Genomic DNA, 17003 nt, shown 5'->3' with positions numbered 1-17003 from the left:
GATGGAAACAGTGTTTTGCATTTAAACCTGTTCACCACAATGGGTAGACCAAAAATCTGTCAAAGGTCCTCAAGGACAAGATTGCAGAGCTGCACAAGGATGGTTTGGGCTACAAGTTAGTTTGCTGAGTAAGATTAACACAATTAGCTATAATACACTGAGAGCCTACATTTCCTGCTGGGTCCACCTGCTCAAGAAAGCACATGTATAGCAACTCTTTTGGTTTTCTAATGATCATCTGAATGTGTGAGAGAAGACTTGGGAAAATGTGATATAAGCAGTTAATAAATATACGAAATACAAACTAAATTTTGCTCTTTGGCCCTAACTCAACTATCCAAACTATCCCTACAGTCAAACATGGTAGTAAAAACAATCTGCTTTTCGGGATGTTTCTCTGCTAAAGATACAGGAAGACTTGTACTGTAGAATCTCGGATGACAACTTGCCCGTCAACCGGAAAACTGTAGATAGGCTGTGAATTGTGCTTCCAGAAAGACGACTGACCAATACAGCCCAAGTTAAAAAAGTGTAATTAAGAAAAAGCTACAAGCGAGTTTCCAGACCTTAAAGGGGAACATTATCACCAGACCTATGTAAGCGTCAATATATACCTTGATGTTGCAGAAAAAAGACCATATATTTTTTAAACCGATTTCCGAATTCTAAATGGGTGAATTTTGGCAAATTAAACGCCTGTCTGTTTATAGCTCATGTGGTGATGACGTCAGAACGTGACGTCTCCGAGGTAATACAGCCGCCATTTTCATCTTCAACACATTGCAAACACCGGGTCTCAGCTCTGTTATTTTCCGTTTTTTTGACTATTTTTTGGAACCTTGGAGACATCATGCCTCGTCGGTGTGTTGTCGGAGGGTGTAACAACACTAACAGGGAGGGATTCAAGTTGCACCACTGGCCCGAAGATGCGAAAGTGTCTCCCGCCAGAGCCCCATTGAATGTACAAAAGTGGCTCCACATTTTACCGGCGATGACAGACACGGCACAGAGATGTATGGATAACCTGCAGATGCATTTGCAGCGATAAAGTCAACGAAATCACAAAGGTGAGTTTTGTTGATGTTGACTTATGTGCTAATCAGACATATTTGGTTGCAGCGTGACTGCCAGCTAATCGATGCTAACATGCTATTTACCGGCGGTGCTAAGGCAGGCATGGCACAGAGATGTATGGATAACCTGCAGATGCATTTGCAACGATAAAGTCAACGAAATCACAAAGGTGAGTTTTGTTGATGTTGACTTATGTGCTAATCAGACATATTTGGTTGCAGCGTGACTGCCAGCTAATCGATGCTAACATGCTATGCTAATCGATGCTAACATGCTATTTACCGGCGGTGCTAAGGCAGACATGGCACAGAGATGTATGGATAACCTGCAGATGCATTTGCAACGATAGTCAACGAAATCACAAAGGTGAGTTTTGTTGATGTTGACTGCCAGCTAATTGATGCTAACATGCTACGCTAATCGATGCTAACATGCTATTTACCGGCGGTGCTAAAGCAGACATGGCACAGAGATGTATTGATAACCTGCAGATGCATTTGCAATTATGTTACGTTTCCTTCCACCCACATTTAATGCGAAAAAAACACTTACCAATCGACGGATTTAAGTTGCTCAAGTGTCAAAAGATGCGAAAGTCCTGATCGTTTGGTCCGCACATTTTACCGGCGATGCTAAAGCAGCTATTCGGCTATGCTATGGCTATGAATAGCGTCAATAGCTATTCGCTCAATAGCTTCAGTTTCTTCTTCAATACTTTCATACTCCAACCATCTGTTTCAATACATGTGTAATCTGTTGAATCGCTTAAGCCGCTGAAATCCGAGTCTGAATCCAAGCTAATGTCGCTATATCTTGCTGTGCTATTCGCCATTGTTTGTTTTTACATTGGCAGCACTGTATGACGTCACAGGGTAATGGATAGTCGCATCGCGAATAGCGAAAATCAAGCACTTTAAAGCTTTTTTAGGGATATTCCGGGACCGGTAAAATTTTGAAAAAAACTTAAAAAAATACAACAAGCCACTGGGAACTGATTTTTATTGTTTTTAACCCTTTTGAAATTGTGATAATGTTCCCCTTTAACTATAATAATATTCTGGGGAGGGGAACTGTGTCTTAGACTTGAAAAGCAACAGCCTACATAGTATCGCTAAAGAGGAATGGACAAAATGCTTCACAAAATGTGTGTAATGCTGGTAACGGCCATAACGAAGCATCACACCGCTGCAACTCTTTGAAACGGGGTAAACCTCTATAATCAGCAGGAGATCAAATACGTATTAACCAAGTGTAAATACATGACTTATGTCAAACATTTTAGTATTTTTTTCCAGGCTACTGTGAACATGTTCGACAAGTTTCATGTTTGGGTAAAGGAAAAACAAACAAAAAAAAGTCAATATTTGCAATTGTTACTATACCAATATTCTGTAAGGTTGGGCCCCAGGTTTCAATGGTTCCTTGATATAGGATCCACAGCATGTTATTACCAATGGTGATTATTCAGTAGTGTCTATAATCCTTTAGAGAAATAAATAACCCTCAGCAGTGTCGAAGACATGAATATAAAATGCTGCAAAGCTTAATAGCAGGGTTAAGTGGCGAATTCACACAGTGAAACTACAATTTTCCTGTCAAATCAATGTGAAATATCAACCACTTGACTGTTATCTGCTCCAGAAGGGCAGCTGAAATAAACTATTTCCTGCTGCTTCAGCATTTTAATGTAGAAAGTGGACTGTCTCAAGACAATAAGAGAGATTGTGTCCTTGTCTGTAAGGATAAGTACTAAAGAAGCAGGCTAAGTAAATACAATGTTATTTTTGTAATTCAATTTGCTATGACTGGTATTATGATGACTGCCTACAATTAGCATATTGTCAGGCATTAGAGTTACAACTTGCTTAGTTTCCTTCTTAATGACCTGAAATGTGTAATGAGCTTGTTAACACTGACGACCCGTGAAGAGAGGAGCATACGGTCCCTCTGGAAAGTACTCACATCGCTTTGCTCTTTCCACATTGTGTTATGTTACAGCCTTATTCCAAAATGTTAATAACTTAATTTTTTGTCCTCAAAATTATACACACAATTTGAAAAATTATTTTTAGATGGTTGTGTGAATATATCACAAAAAACACTAAGAAATCACATGAACCTAAGTATTTACAGTCTTTACCATTAAGCTCAGGAGGGAGCTCTGTTGCATCCTGTTTCAAGTGATCATCCTTGAGCTGTTCCTACAGCGTAAATAGAGTCCACTTGTGGTAAATTCAGTTGATTGGAAAGCCACACGCTGGTCTATATATTGGGTCCCACACTTGACAGTGCATGGCAGAGCACCATTCAAGCATGAAGTCGAAGCAATTGTCTGTAGAGCTCGGAGACAGGATTGAACTCGAGGCATAGAGAGAAAGATGTATGCAGCAATGTACAGAGACCTTCTGGATGAAACCCTGGTCCAAAGCGCTCTTGAACTCAAGACTGGGGTGCCGGTCCATCATTCAGCAGGACAACGACCCAGCTAAGATATAAAAGGAATTGCTTCAGGACAACTATGTAAATGTCTTTGAGTGTACCCAGCCAGTGCCTAGACTTGAATCAGATTGAACATCTCTAGAAAGACCTGAAAATGGCTGTGCACCGACAATTCCCACACAACCTGATGGAGCTTGAGAGGTGCTGCAAAGAGGAATGGGCAAAACTGCCCAAAGATAGGTGTACCACGCTTGTGGCGTTGGCTGTAACTGCAGCCAAAGGTGCATCAACAAAGTATTGAGCAAAGGCTGTAAATACTTACTGTATGTACATGTGATTTTCTCAAAAACGTTTTCACATTGTCATTATGGGGTATTGTGTGTAAAATTCTGAGGTCAAAATTAATTCATTCCATTTAAAAAAAAGGCTATAACACAACAAAATGTAGAGAAAATGAAGCGCTATGAATACCTTCCAAATGTACTGTAGATATTTCAATAGCAGTAGTTCGATTAGAATAGAATAGAAAAGAGAGTACTTTATTGATCCCTGGGGGAAACTCAGCAGTTCACAATTTCAATAAGAGGTTGAAACAATCAAAAAGTTATAAAGACAAGGGAAACAAAATAAACCCCGTGAGTAGAGTGAATGAAGCACTAAATTCATGCTATTCTCACCTAGACATTGCAATATCTTTTAAAATACATACAGTATGAATTGAAAGAATACTCATCACTTAGCAAAACTACCCAAACCAAAACCACATTGAAATTGAGTCTCATGGGAACAAGTGGCATAGAAAACGAATGACTACTATAGGTTTAAAGGGGAACATTATCACAATTTCAAAAGGGTTAAAAACAATAAAAATCAGTTCCCAGTGGCTTGTTGTATTTTTTGAAGTTTTTTTCAAAATTTTACTGGTCCCGGAATATCCCTAAATAAAGCTTTAAAGTGCCTTATTTTCGCTATCTTCGAAACCACTATCCATTTCCCTGTGACGTCATACAGGGCTGCAAATACAAACAACATGACGGTTACCACAGCAAGATATAGCGACATTAGCTCGGATTCAGACTCGGATTTCAGCGGCTTAAGCGATTCAACAGATTACGCATGTATTGAAACAGATGGTCGGAGTATGGAGGCAGATAGCGAAAACGAAATTGAAGAAGAAATTGAAGCTATTGAGCGAATAGCTATTGACGCTATTCGGCCATAGCGTGGGTGTACCTAAGGAAGTGGCCCATAGCATGGCTGCCTTATTAGCATCGCCGGTAAAATGTGCGGACCAAACGATCAGGACTTTCGCATCTTGTGACACTGGAGCAACTTAAATCCGTCGATTGGTAAGTGTTTGTTTTGCATTAAATGTGGGTATCTAGTTTCAAATGTACATACAGCTAGCGTAAATAGCATGTTAGCATCGATTAGCGTAGGATGTTAGCATCGATTAGCTGGCAGTCATGCCGTGACCAAATATGTCTGATTAGCACAGAAGTCAACAACATCAACAAAACTCACCTTTGTGATTTCGTTGACTTAAATCGTTGCAAATGCATCTGCAGGTTATCCATACATCTCTGTGCCATGTCTGTCTTAGCATCGCCGGTCAAATGTGCAGACACTCCGGCACATTCAATGGGGGTCTGGCGGCAGACACTTTAGCATCTTCGGGCCAGTGGTGCAACTTGAATCCCTCCCTGTTAGTGTTGTTACACCCTCCGACAACACACCGACGAGGCATGATGTCTCCAAGGTTCCAAAAAATAGTCAAAAAAACGGAAAATAACAGAGCTGAGACCCGGTGTTTGTAATGTGTTGAAATTTAAAATGGCGGGTGTGTTACCTCGGCGACGTCACATTCTGACGTCATCGCTTCCAGCGCGATAAACAGAAAGGCGTTTAATTCGCCAAAATTCACCCATTTAGAGTTCGGAAATCGGTTAAAAAAATAGATGGTCTTTTTTCTGCACCATCAAGGTATATATTGACGCTTACATAGGTCTGGTGATAATGTTCCCCTTTAACAACAGCAGAGGCAGATGCTCTACATGAAATTACAGCAATGACAAAATGTATAAAATCACAATGCTCCAATCCACTGCAGTGTGTCACACACATTTATTGTTAGGAAATAGGATTACTGTAAAGGCTTGGCTCTCTAGCGTTCTTTTTTTTATTCAGGTCAAACTCACCTCCAGCCAACATAGCGTGCCGCTGAGTTTTCTGATAGCCCACGGAGACTCCACCTGTATCAATGACAAACAACAAAAAATAGACAGGTAAATAGCAAAATACAGAATATAAAAAAAAAAATCCGGTACAATTTTGTTTTAAAAATAAACAAATGATGCCACTTCTTATCTTTAACCTTTTCTGTTGTACAAATCAATTTCATTTTAATCAAAATGAACTTGGCGTGGCGGAATAGTGGCCGTGCGCAACCCGAGGGTCCCTGGTTCAAATCCCACCTAGTACCAACCTCGTCACGTCCGTTGTGTCCTGAGCAAGACACTTCACCCTTGCTCCTGATGGGTGCTGGTTGGCGCCTTGCATGGCAGCTCCCTCCATCAGTGTGTGAATGTGTGTGTGAATGGGTAAATGTGGAAGTAGTGTCAAAGCGCTTTGAGTACCTTGAAAGTAGAAAAGCGCTATACAAGTACAACCCATTTATCATTTATTTGGCTCAGTCCTATTATCAGAGCATGTCTAGTAGTTTTAAAATCGTGATTTTATCATTTTTGTCTTTTAACACAGGTAAAACCGTTTTTAACCTTTAACCTTTTTAAACAAGTCGTGCATGCTTTTAGTTCAAGTGGCCTGGACTACTGCAATGCACTTTATGCTGGCGTTAGCCAAAAAGCTCTCTCCCGGTTGCAGTTAGTCCAGAACACGGCAGCACGACTTTTAACAGGGGCCAGGAAACGCCAGCATATAACCCCAATTCTTCAGAGTTTGCACTGGCTCCCTGTTCATTTTAGAATTGATTTTAAAACATTGCTCTTTGTTTTTAAATCTTTACATGGACTGGCACCTCAATATATCTCGGACCTCATCCAAACTTACATTCCTGCGCGCGCTCTGAGGTCCGAGAGCCAGCTCCAGTCGTGGTGCCCAAGACTAGACTTAAAACTAGGGGAGACAAGACCTTCTCTGTGGTCGGCCCTAAGTTCTGGAACACTCTGCCCCTCCATGTTCAAACTGCTCCCACAGTGGAGTGTTTTAAGTCTCGTCTTAAGACCCATTTTTATTCTCTGGCTTTTAACACTACGTCAGTTGTGTGGTCCTCTGTGTTTTTCAAATTTTGATTTCTATTTACTGTTTTAATTGGTTTTACCCTTTAATTTAGTTTTCAATCACATTTATTTTATAATGATATTATATAAGTTTTATATGTATTTATTTTTAAATTTTTTCTTTTTATTCAGTCATTAGTGGAGCTCAGGATAGTATTTGAATATTGTTTTTAATATTGTTGTGCAGCACTTTGGAAACATTTTGTTGTTTAAATGTGCTATATAACTAAAGTGGAGTGGATTGGATTGGATTGGATTGTATGTTTGTACTTTGCACCATCGATCACAGAGTCTGTCAATTTAGTAATTAATGTACTCAGTGGCCTAGTGGTTAGAGTGTCCGCCCTGAGATCGGTAGGTTGGGAGTTCAAACCCCGACCGAGTCATATAAAAATGGGACCCATTGCCTCCCTGCTTGGCACTCAGCATCAAGGGTTGGAATTGGGGGTTAAAGGGGAACATTATCACAATTTCAAAAGGGTTAGAAACAATAAAAATCAGTTCCCAGTGGCTTGTTGTATTTTTGGAAGTTTTTTTCAAAATTTTACCGGTCCCGGAATATCCCTAAATAAAGCTTTAAAGTGCCTTATTTTCGCTGTCTTCGAAACCACTATCCATTTCCCTGTGACGTCATACAGGGCTGCCAATACAAACAACATGAAGGATAGCACAGCAAGATATAGCGACATTAGCTCGGATTTCAGCGGCTTAAGCGATTCAACAGATTACGCATGTATTGAAACAGATGGTCGGAGTATGGAGGCAGATAGCGAAAACGAAATTGAAGAAGAAATTAAAGCTATTGAGCTAATAGCTATTGACGCTATTCGGCCATAGCGTGGGTGTACCTAATGAAGTGGCCCATAGAATGGCTGCCTTATTAGCATCGCCGGTAAAATGTGCGGACCAAACAATCAGGACTTTCGCATCTTGTGACACTGGAGCAACTTAAATCCGTCGATTGGTAAGTCTTTGTTTTGCATTAAATGTGGGTATCTAGTTTCAAATGTACAAACAGCTAGCGTAAATAGCATGTTAGCATCGATTAGCTGGCAGTCATGCCGTGACCAAATATGTCTGATTAGCACAGAAGTCAACAACATCAACAAAACTCACCTTTGTGATTTCGTTGACTTAATCGTTACAAATGCATCTGCAGGTTATCCATACATCTCTGTGCCATGTCTGCCTTAGCATCGCCGGTAAAATGTGAAGACACTCCCGCACATTCAATGGGGGTCTGGCGGCAGATTTCTTGCCAGTGGTGCAACTTGAATCCCTCCCTGTTAGTGTTGTTACACCCTCCGACAACACACCGACAAGGCATGATGTCTCCAAAGTTCCAAAAAATAGTTGAAAAAACGGAAAATAACAGAGCTGAGACCCGGTGTTTGTAATGTGTTGAAAATGAAAATGGCGGGTGTGTTACCTCGGAGACGTCACATTCTGACGTCATCACCACATGACCGATAAACAGAAAGGCGTTTAATTCGCCAAAATTCACCCATTTAGAGTTCGGAAATCGGTTAAAAAAATACATGGTCTTTTTTCTGCAACATCAAGGTATATATTGACGCTTACATAGGTCTGGTGATAATGTTCCCCTTTACATCCCCATAAATGATTCCCGGGCGCGGCACCGCTGCTGCCCACTGCTCCCCTCACATCCCAGGGGGTGATCAAGGGGATGAGTCAAATGCAGAGGACAAATTTCACCACACCTATTATGTGTGTGACAATCATTGGTACTTTGACTTTAACTTAACTTATTAGGTTAATTTCATTTGCACATTACTTAATTAGGGACCGCAATGTCCCTATTGGTATTTTCAATTGTTATCTGTTCGTATGACATAGTGACCTTCCATTATAGTGTGCTTCCACTGCATACAAACTATAAACATACTGTACATTTACTGATGATCACAAACTTATGACAGCCAGCAAAACTGTACCTTTGTATCAAGTTTATATCCTTTTTGTCCACGGATTATGTTTATGATAAGGGTAATGTTCGGAAAAACTAATAATTTCTTGTTCATGACATTTATTTTCTACTTTAATAGTACACACACTAATAGCAGTCTATAAGTTTTAGCCAGATAAATGGCTCTGAAGCCAAAAAGTGCACACCTCCCCATTTGACAGTAGGGATGTTTTTTGTTGGGGTTGTGTTCATAATTTCTCTGACTCCACATATAGTTTCGGTTTTATAAGGCCAAAAAGCTCAATTTCGGTCTCATGTGCTGACACTATATTTTGCCAAGCCTTGTCTGAGTCAATCAAGTGTTCATTGCCATGGACAGGTCTCCTTGAGCAGGGCGACCGTGCGGACACTATAGGATCTCACTCCATTACAGCAACATGTGATACTAATGAGGCGAATATCGCTCCGCCTGAGGGATCACGAATCAGCGCCTCTCATGTAATTCTGGTCTGGTTCCTCAACTTTACAGAATCATCCTGACCCCGCTGGGTAAAATCTTACAGAGAGTTACAGAAGGAATGTGAGGTACTGGTAGCTTGTATTTTTGTATTTCCAAATAAATGCGCCAACATTGGGTTCTTTCTTACCAAGTTTCTTGCTGGTATTCTTGTAGGACATTCCAGTCTTGTCTATAATTGAGGTGTCGTTTATCCACACAATGAGTTGCATGTAGGAGTACTATACAAAAGGAACAAGACTGATAAACGGTCTCAGGCAGGGGTAGGGAACCTATGGCTCTAGAGCCAGATGTGGCTCTGTTGACTGCATCTGGCTCTCAGATAAATTTTAGGTGACATTGCTTAACAAGTTAAGTAATGAATAATTCCGCTGGTAATCACAGTGTCAAAAATAACGATCAAAATATAAAACATTCTCATGCATTTTAATCCATCCGTGCGTTTTCTACCGCACCTGTTCAAGAAGTCGCATTAATGGTAAGAAGTACAGTATTTTATCTAGTATTGGCTAGCTTCATAAGAACAGTTTTATTAAAAAGAATAAGAGACTTATTGTAAAAGTATTGGTCTTAAAAATGCTTAGTGTTAAAAAATATTGTATGGCTCTACGGAAATACATTTTAAAATATTTGGCTTTCATGGCTCTCCCAGCCAAAAAGGTTCCCGACCCTGGTCTAAGGGAATCTGAACGTTTGCGGTTTAATAGCGGATCAAATAACTATTACCATCGATCAAATACAATTTCCTTTGTAACCTTAATTGTCTGGATTGATTGATTGAAACTTTTATGAGTAGATTGCACAGTTCAGTACATATTCCGTACAATTGACCAATAAATGGTAACACCCCAATAAGTTTTTCAACTTGTTTAACTTTTTCAACTGTTCGGGCTCCAGTACTCTGGAATGCCCTCCCGGTAACAGTTCGAGATGCTACCTCAGTAGAAGCATTTAAGTCTCACCTTAAAACTCATCTGTATACTCTAGCCTTTAAATAGACCTCCTTTTTAGACCAGTTGATCTGCCGCTTCTTTTCTTTCTCCTATGTCCCCCCTCCCTTGTGGAGGGGGTCGGTCCGATAACCATGGATGAGGTACTGGCTGTCCAGAGTCGAGACCCAGGATGGACCGCTCGTCGGACCCAGGATGGACCGCTCGCCTGTATCGATTGGGGACATCTCTACGCTGCTGACCCGCCTCCGCCTGAGATGGTCTCCTGTGGACGGACTCTCGCTGCTGTCTTGGATCCGCTTTGAACTGAACTCTCGCGGCTGTGTTGGAGCCACTATGGATTGAACTTTCACAGTATCATGTTGGACCCGCTCGACATCCATTGCTTTCGGTCCCTAGAGGGGGGGGGGGGGGGGGGGGGGGGGGGTTGCCCACATCTGAGGTCCTCTCCAAGGTTTCTCATAGTCAGCATTGTCACTGGCGTCCCACTGGATGTGAATTCTCCCTGCCCACTGGGTGTGAGTTTTCCTTGCCTTTTTGTGGGTTCTTCCGAGGATGTTGAGTCGTAATGATTTGTGCAGTCCTTTGAGACATTTGTGATTTGGGGTTATATAAATAAACATTGATTGATTGATTGGTTTAAGTCGGGGTCCATGTAATCAATTCATGGATATTCTTTATATTCCGTCCGTCTCTTACTATAAACTCACCATAACTATTTTGGACTGTTCATATCTGTGTACTGTGGTAACTTACAAAATTAGCAGGGACCAAATATTTATCCCTCTAGAGCAGTGGTTCTCAATGGGGGTACGCGTACCCCTGGGGGTACTTGAAGGTATGCCAAGGGGTACGTGAGATTTTTAAAAAAATATTCTAAAAATAGCAACAATTCAAAAGTCCTTTATAAATATATTTATTGAATAATACTTTAACAAAATATGAATGTAAGTTCATAAAGTGTCAAAAGAAATGCAACCATGCAATATTCAGTGTTGGCAGCTAGATTTTTTGTGGACATGTTCCATAAATATTGATGTTAAAGATTTATTTTTTTGTGAAGAAATGTTTAGAATGAAGTTGATGAATCCAGATGGATCTCTATTACAATCGCCAAAGAGAGCACTTTAAGTTGATGATTATTTCTATGCGTAGAAATCTTTATTTATAATTGAATCACTTGTTTATTTTTCAACAAGTTTTTAGTTATTTTGATCTTTTTTTTCCAAATAGTTCAAGAAAGACCACTACAAATGAGCAATATTTTGCACTGTTATACAATTTAATCAATCAGAAGTTGATAACATAGTGCTGTATTTTACTTCTTTATCTCTTTTTTTCCAACCAAAAATTATTTGCTCTGATTAGGGGGTACTTGAATTTAAAAAAATTTCACAGGGGGTACATCACTGAAAAAAGGGTGAGAACCACTGCTCTAGAGTATGTATGTTTGTCTGTCTGTATCCTGTGAATTGTCTTCTGCAATGAATCCGCCTTGTCACCTTGCCTCGGTGCACTCGCATTAAAGGAGTGACACATAAAGAGGTCTTGACTGAGCTCCTGGATACGCTGGTAATCTCTGAAAGCCATGAATATAATGGAATTGGGGTCTAAAGGATTTGAGAAGAGAGCACTTTGCCATCCCGAGCCAAGTGCTTCTCAAGAGGAGTTGCCTTTTCGCACATAAACAGAGTCACTTACGTTGTAGTCTCCCTCCGTGGAGCGTACTTCATAGGCGTAAGCCAATAGGATGTCCACTAGGCTAAGCCAGACTTGGTAACGTGAAGTCTTGTCGAGCAAGTAGGATCGGTTGGTGAATTTTCTCATCTGCTCTTTCTCATCGTCACTGAACAATAAGGCTGCAAGAGAACATTACAGAACAGGTATTAGTTGTTAAAACAATAACATTGATTTTGTTACGTAAAATAAAACATTTTTTTTTATGCAATTCAGGGAGGGGGGCATGTATCCCACACTTTTTAAAAAGACAGTTTTTGTCCCATACATATGTTAATGTCCAAAAAGATTTGAACCCTATTGAATGAAGACGAGTCAAACACTTGTGCCAGTGAGAAAACCGCCGCTCGGACTGAAGCTTGTCTCTTTAGACCAGGGATCGGCAACCTTTACCACTCAAAGAGCCATTTCGACCCGTTTCCCAAAATGAGGAAGACAATGGGAGCCGCAACTATTCTCGCCAATATCTGCTGGTGGTCACCCAGATGACAAGAATAAGGGCATGCTATGAAGCCATTTCCGTAAACACCTTCTACAACATGTACAAACTGCTTGCCAGTCCAGCAACATGTTGTGAGAGGCTTCCGCAAATGCACGCACACGACCGGAAGGCATACTGGGTGACACAGAATACACTGATGGTTGTGATATAAACAACTTTAACACTCCTACTAATATGCGCCACGTCGTGAACCCACACAAAAGAAGAATGACAAACACATTTCGGGAGAAAATCCTCACAGTAACAACATAAACGCAACACGACAAATACCCAGAATCCTTCGCATCCATGACACTTCCTGACTATGTTATACACCAAACCTCGCCCACCTCAACCACGCAGGGAAGAAGGGTGTGGGGGGGTGGTTTAGTGCTCGCGGGGTGTATAACATAGTCAGGATGAGTCATGGATGCAAAAGATTCTGGGTATTTGTTGTGTTGCGTTTATGTTGTGTTACTGTGAGGATTTTCTCCCGAAATGTGTTTGTCATTCTTCTTTTGTGTGGGTTCACAATGTGGCGCATATTAGTATGAGTGTTAAATTTGTTTATATCACAACCGTCAGTGTACTTTGTGTCACCCAGTATGCCTTTCAATCTCATACATGTGCCGATAGAAGCAGCGAAATGCATGTGTCCGGTCGGCACGCAAATAGCGTTCCGTGAATGGCGGGCGTGATGACGTTCAAGAGGACGCAAATAGCATTCCTTGAATGGTGGGCGCGATGACGTTCAAGAGGACGTTAAGAGTAATATCATCACGGCACGCCCTTAATATTGTAGTCCGAGTGAAAACTGGAGAACGTTGACTCCGGGTGATGTCCTGGAGAGGCATTGAATTACGGAATCTCCCCGCAACAATCTAGGGGGTCGGCGATTGTGCAGCTGAGCCGCATCAGAGTTGCCAAAGAGCCGCATGCGGCTCCGGAGCCGCGGGTTGCCGACCCCTGTTTTAGACCGCCCACAAGCTCATTGATAGGTTTTATTGCGCTGTCTTCTTGCAAATATGACAATGACTGACAGCATGCTGTAGCTGATCAATTTAGAAACGGTTTTAAAATTGCATCATTTACTGGGATTCCACAATCATTGGGCCTAAAAATTGACAGTCTAAGTCAATTCGATTGCTTTGCCATAAACCTCACCCACAGTTGAGAATAAAACCAATAATGTTTCAGCGTTTTTTGTTGTTTGTTTTTACCTGAAGTCATACTATATGTACTGAATGATTAAACAGTAGGGGTGTAACGGTACGTGGATTTGTATTGAACCGTTTCGGTACAGGGGTTTCGGTTCGGTTCGGAGGTGTACCGAACGAGTACACATGCTAGCAGCGACCGGGCTAGGACAACATGTAAAAGCCAGAGCTGGAAGACCCTCCAACCAAACAAGTTTCCACACAGACATATTAAGTAGCGTACCGCACGTTGTGTAAACATTACACACCGAGGCACCACACACAGCACGCTAGCAGCGCCTGGGCTACGATAGACTGACCATACCTCCTCTTTTCACCGGACATGTCTTCTTTTGCAGAGCTGTCCGGGTGGAGTTTCATAAATGCCTCAAATGTCTGGCATTTTAAGTCAGGGTTGCGTGTATTTTTTTAATGTAAGTTCAGGGTTAAGAAGGGGTTAAAATCAAGAAAATTTGTGCACGCAGCAGCATTCGTGAGGGAGGGACAGAGACAGAGAGAGTGAGAGAGTTATGATAAACGCGCTTGCGTCGCCAGGCTCTGCTTTTTACCCATAGATTTATCCGATTTTAGGTTTTATTATCTCTGGCACGGGTGTCAAAAATATGCCCCGAAATCCATTTGCGGCCTATGGCAGATTCTAAAAATACAATTAAAATAAACAAAAACAAACAAAGGGAAATAAAAAAGCTTAAATGTTAAATGTAATTTAGAAAAAGTTGCAACGTTGACTAATGAAACAAAGCTGTTTTTTTTCCTTTCAAACTGTCATTGCTCAAAACATAATACCGAATCAAAATCAATATTGTTATGAATTATTGACCTATCCAAGGTTCCGATTACTACCATGAATTGATTAACGTGGACCCCTACTTAATAAATTTGAAATACTTATTAAATTTTACGGAATATGTACTGAACTGTGCAATCTACTAATAAAAGTATCAATCAATCAATCAATCAAAAACATCAAATATTCCACTAAGAAAAATATTTTTGATGGAATATTTTGCAAATTTGGTGAATAAATAACCAAACAATTTATATTTTGTTTTCTTACTGTACCGAAAATGAACCAAACCCTGACCTCTGAACCGAGATACGTGCCGAACCGAAATATTTGTGTACCGTTACACCCCTATTAAACGGGCTTAAAATTGGAAAATGTATTTACTTGGAAACTAAGTTTAATATCATACACTGATGTACAAGAACAGATGCTGCAGTCATTGCATGTTTAATGAATCCCTTGACTTTGTTCTTTGTAGTTTATAAATTATACATGACCAGTTTTGTTACAGAGCTACTTCTATAACAGGGGTCAGCAAACCAAAATGTTGAAAGAGCCATATTGGACCAAAAATACAAAAACAAATCTGTCTGGAGCCGCAAAAAATTAAAAGCCATATCACATAGAGATAGTGTTTCATGAGATATAAGTTGAGTTATGAGGACTTAAAGGAAACTAAATGAGCTCAAATATAGCTACAAATGAGGCATAGTAATGCAATATGTACATACAGCTAGCCTAAATAGCATGTTAGCATGGATTAGCTTGCAGTCATGCACTGACCAAATATGTCTGATTAGTACTCCACACAAATCAATAACATCAACAAAACTCACCTTTGTGCATTCATGCACAACGTTATAAGTTTGGTGGACAAAATCAGACGGAAAAAGAAGTGGCATAAATCACGTCGGAGAAAGTTATGCATTTAAACAAACTAGGGTGAGTTCAAGGACCGCCAAAATTAGTAGGACAAAACGGCACTTGCCAAATACTCGAATCAGTGAAGCATATAAACAGTGTGCTTTATAGCAATTAGGGAGGATTGCGTCATGTTTGTCCTCCTACAGAAACCAAATTAAAAACAAAAAATATATTTTTTCCCCCTCATTTCCATTTTTCATATATTTTTGAAAAAGCTCCAGAGAGCCACTAGGGCGGCGCTAAAGAGTCGCATTCGGCTCCAGAGCCGCGGATTGCCGACCCCTGTTCTATAACAACAAAATGTCCTCTTCCTTGAATACCTAAAAACTGTATTTGCAAAACATCACGACCCCACTGTATACATTTGAACATTTAATGTTGGCAAAAAAGTACCATTGTTAAAAGAGTGTACAGCTGTTGAGGACATGCAGAAGGCAAAAAAAAAAGAAAAACAAGTGTAGGATTTCTGCAGCAGCAATTGATAATAAATTAAAATTAAATTAAATTAAAATTGATTAATTCCAAGAAGGCAATAACTGAAACAAACACCTTCAATCCGTGCTATGGAAGTGTTCACAGCAAGACAGAATAGATGGAGGTTTGAGCCAACTAAGAAGCGTATAGAACTCTCGATATACAAAGATGTTATTATAAAAACAATTGATTCATCTTATTTTATATTTTGTGATTATTTTTTTCCATTATCATATTCTGACATAACGGTCAAAATAAGTTCTATGGCTGGCCAATGACCAGTTGAAATGGAATGCCGTGCCCAAAACAAACAGTTGCTGTGAAACGACAACAACTAAGCCATACTAAAAAAAACACTTTGCGGAAATGAGAAAAAATCAGATGTGTTTACAACTACATTTTCATTTGGACTCAAACTTCACAAATCCCAGCTATGAAATGTCTCATGCTTTGACACTGACATTAAATAAATAAATAAATAAATGGGTTGTACTTGTATAGCGCTTTTCTACCTTCAAGGTACTCAAAGCGCTTTGACACTACTTCCACATTCACACACACATTCACACACTGATGGAGGGAGCTGCCATGCAAGGCGCCAATCAGCACCCATCAGGAGCAAGGGTGAAGTGTCTTGCTCAGGACACAACGGACGTGACGAGGTTGGTACTAGGTGGGGATTGAACCAGGGACGCTCGGGTTGCGCACGGCCACTCTCCACTGCGCCACGCCGTCCCTTAGTGAATTTGTGAATTATTTCTATATAGCGCTTTTCTCTAGTGACTCAAAGCGCTTTACATAGTGAAACCCAATATCTAGGTTACATTTAAACCAGTGTGGGTGGCACTGGGAGCAGGTGGGTAAAGTGTCTTGCCCAAGGACACAACGGCAGTGACTAGGATGGCGGAAGCGGGAATCGAACCTGCAACCCTCAAGTTGCTGACACGGCCACTCTACCAACAGAGCTATGCCGCCCCGTAGAACTCTTAAGTTTATATATATATATATATATATATATATTATATATATATATATTATATATATATATATATATATATATATATATATATATATATATATATATATATATATATATAGAATTGGAATCTGCCCCAAGCAACTATTACAAATAAAATAGGGCTGCAGCAATTAATTGATTAAATCAATCTGATAAGAA

At 40.3% G+C, this 17003-nt stretch overlaps 1 protein-coding gene across 3 annotated transcripts in view; it reads right to left on the bottom strand.

Annotated features, from left to right (window-relative positions):
* The window catches only part of shq1 (SHQ1, H/ACA ribonucleoprotein assembly factor), a 123192-nt gene that overhangs the window by 64229 nt on the left and 41960 nt on the right, over positions 1 to 17003 (bottom strand). For all 3 annotated transcript variants that reach the window (XM_061874760.1, XM_061874758.1, XM_061874761.1), the window contains 2 exons: positions 11908 to 12065; positions 5712 to 5765 (listed from right to left, as the gene is read on the bottom strand). In XM_061874760.1, the coding sequence (XP_061730744.1) occupies positions 5712 to 5765; positions 11908 to 12065 (212 nt within the window). The remainder of the gene's footprint in view (positions 1 to 5711; positions 5766 to 11907; positions 12066 to 17003) is intronic.

This window comes from Nerophis ophidion, linkage group LG16, assembly GCF_033978795.1.
Source record: "Nerophis ophidion isolate RoL-2023_Sa linkage group LG16, RoL_Noph_v1.0, whole genome shotgun sequence".
In the NCBI taxonomy this organism is placed as follows: Eukaryota; Metazoa; Chordata; class Actinopteri; order Syngnathiformes; family Syngnathidae; genus Nerophis; species Nerophis ophidion.
The sequence above is the reverse complement of the archived record's forward strand: the minus strand, read 5'-3'. Positions and strand labels throughout refer to the sequence as shown.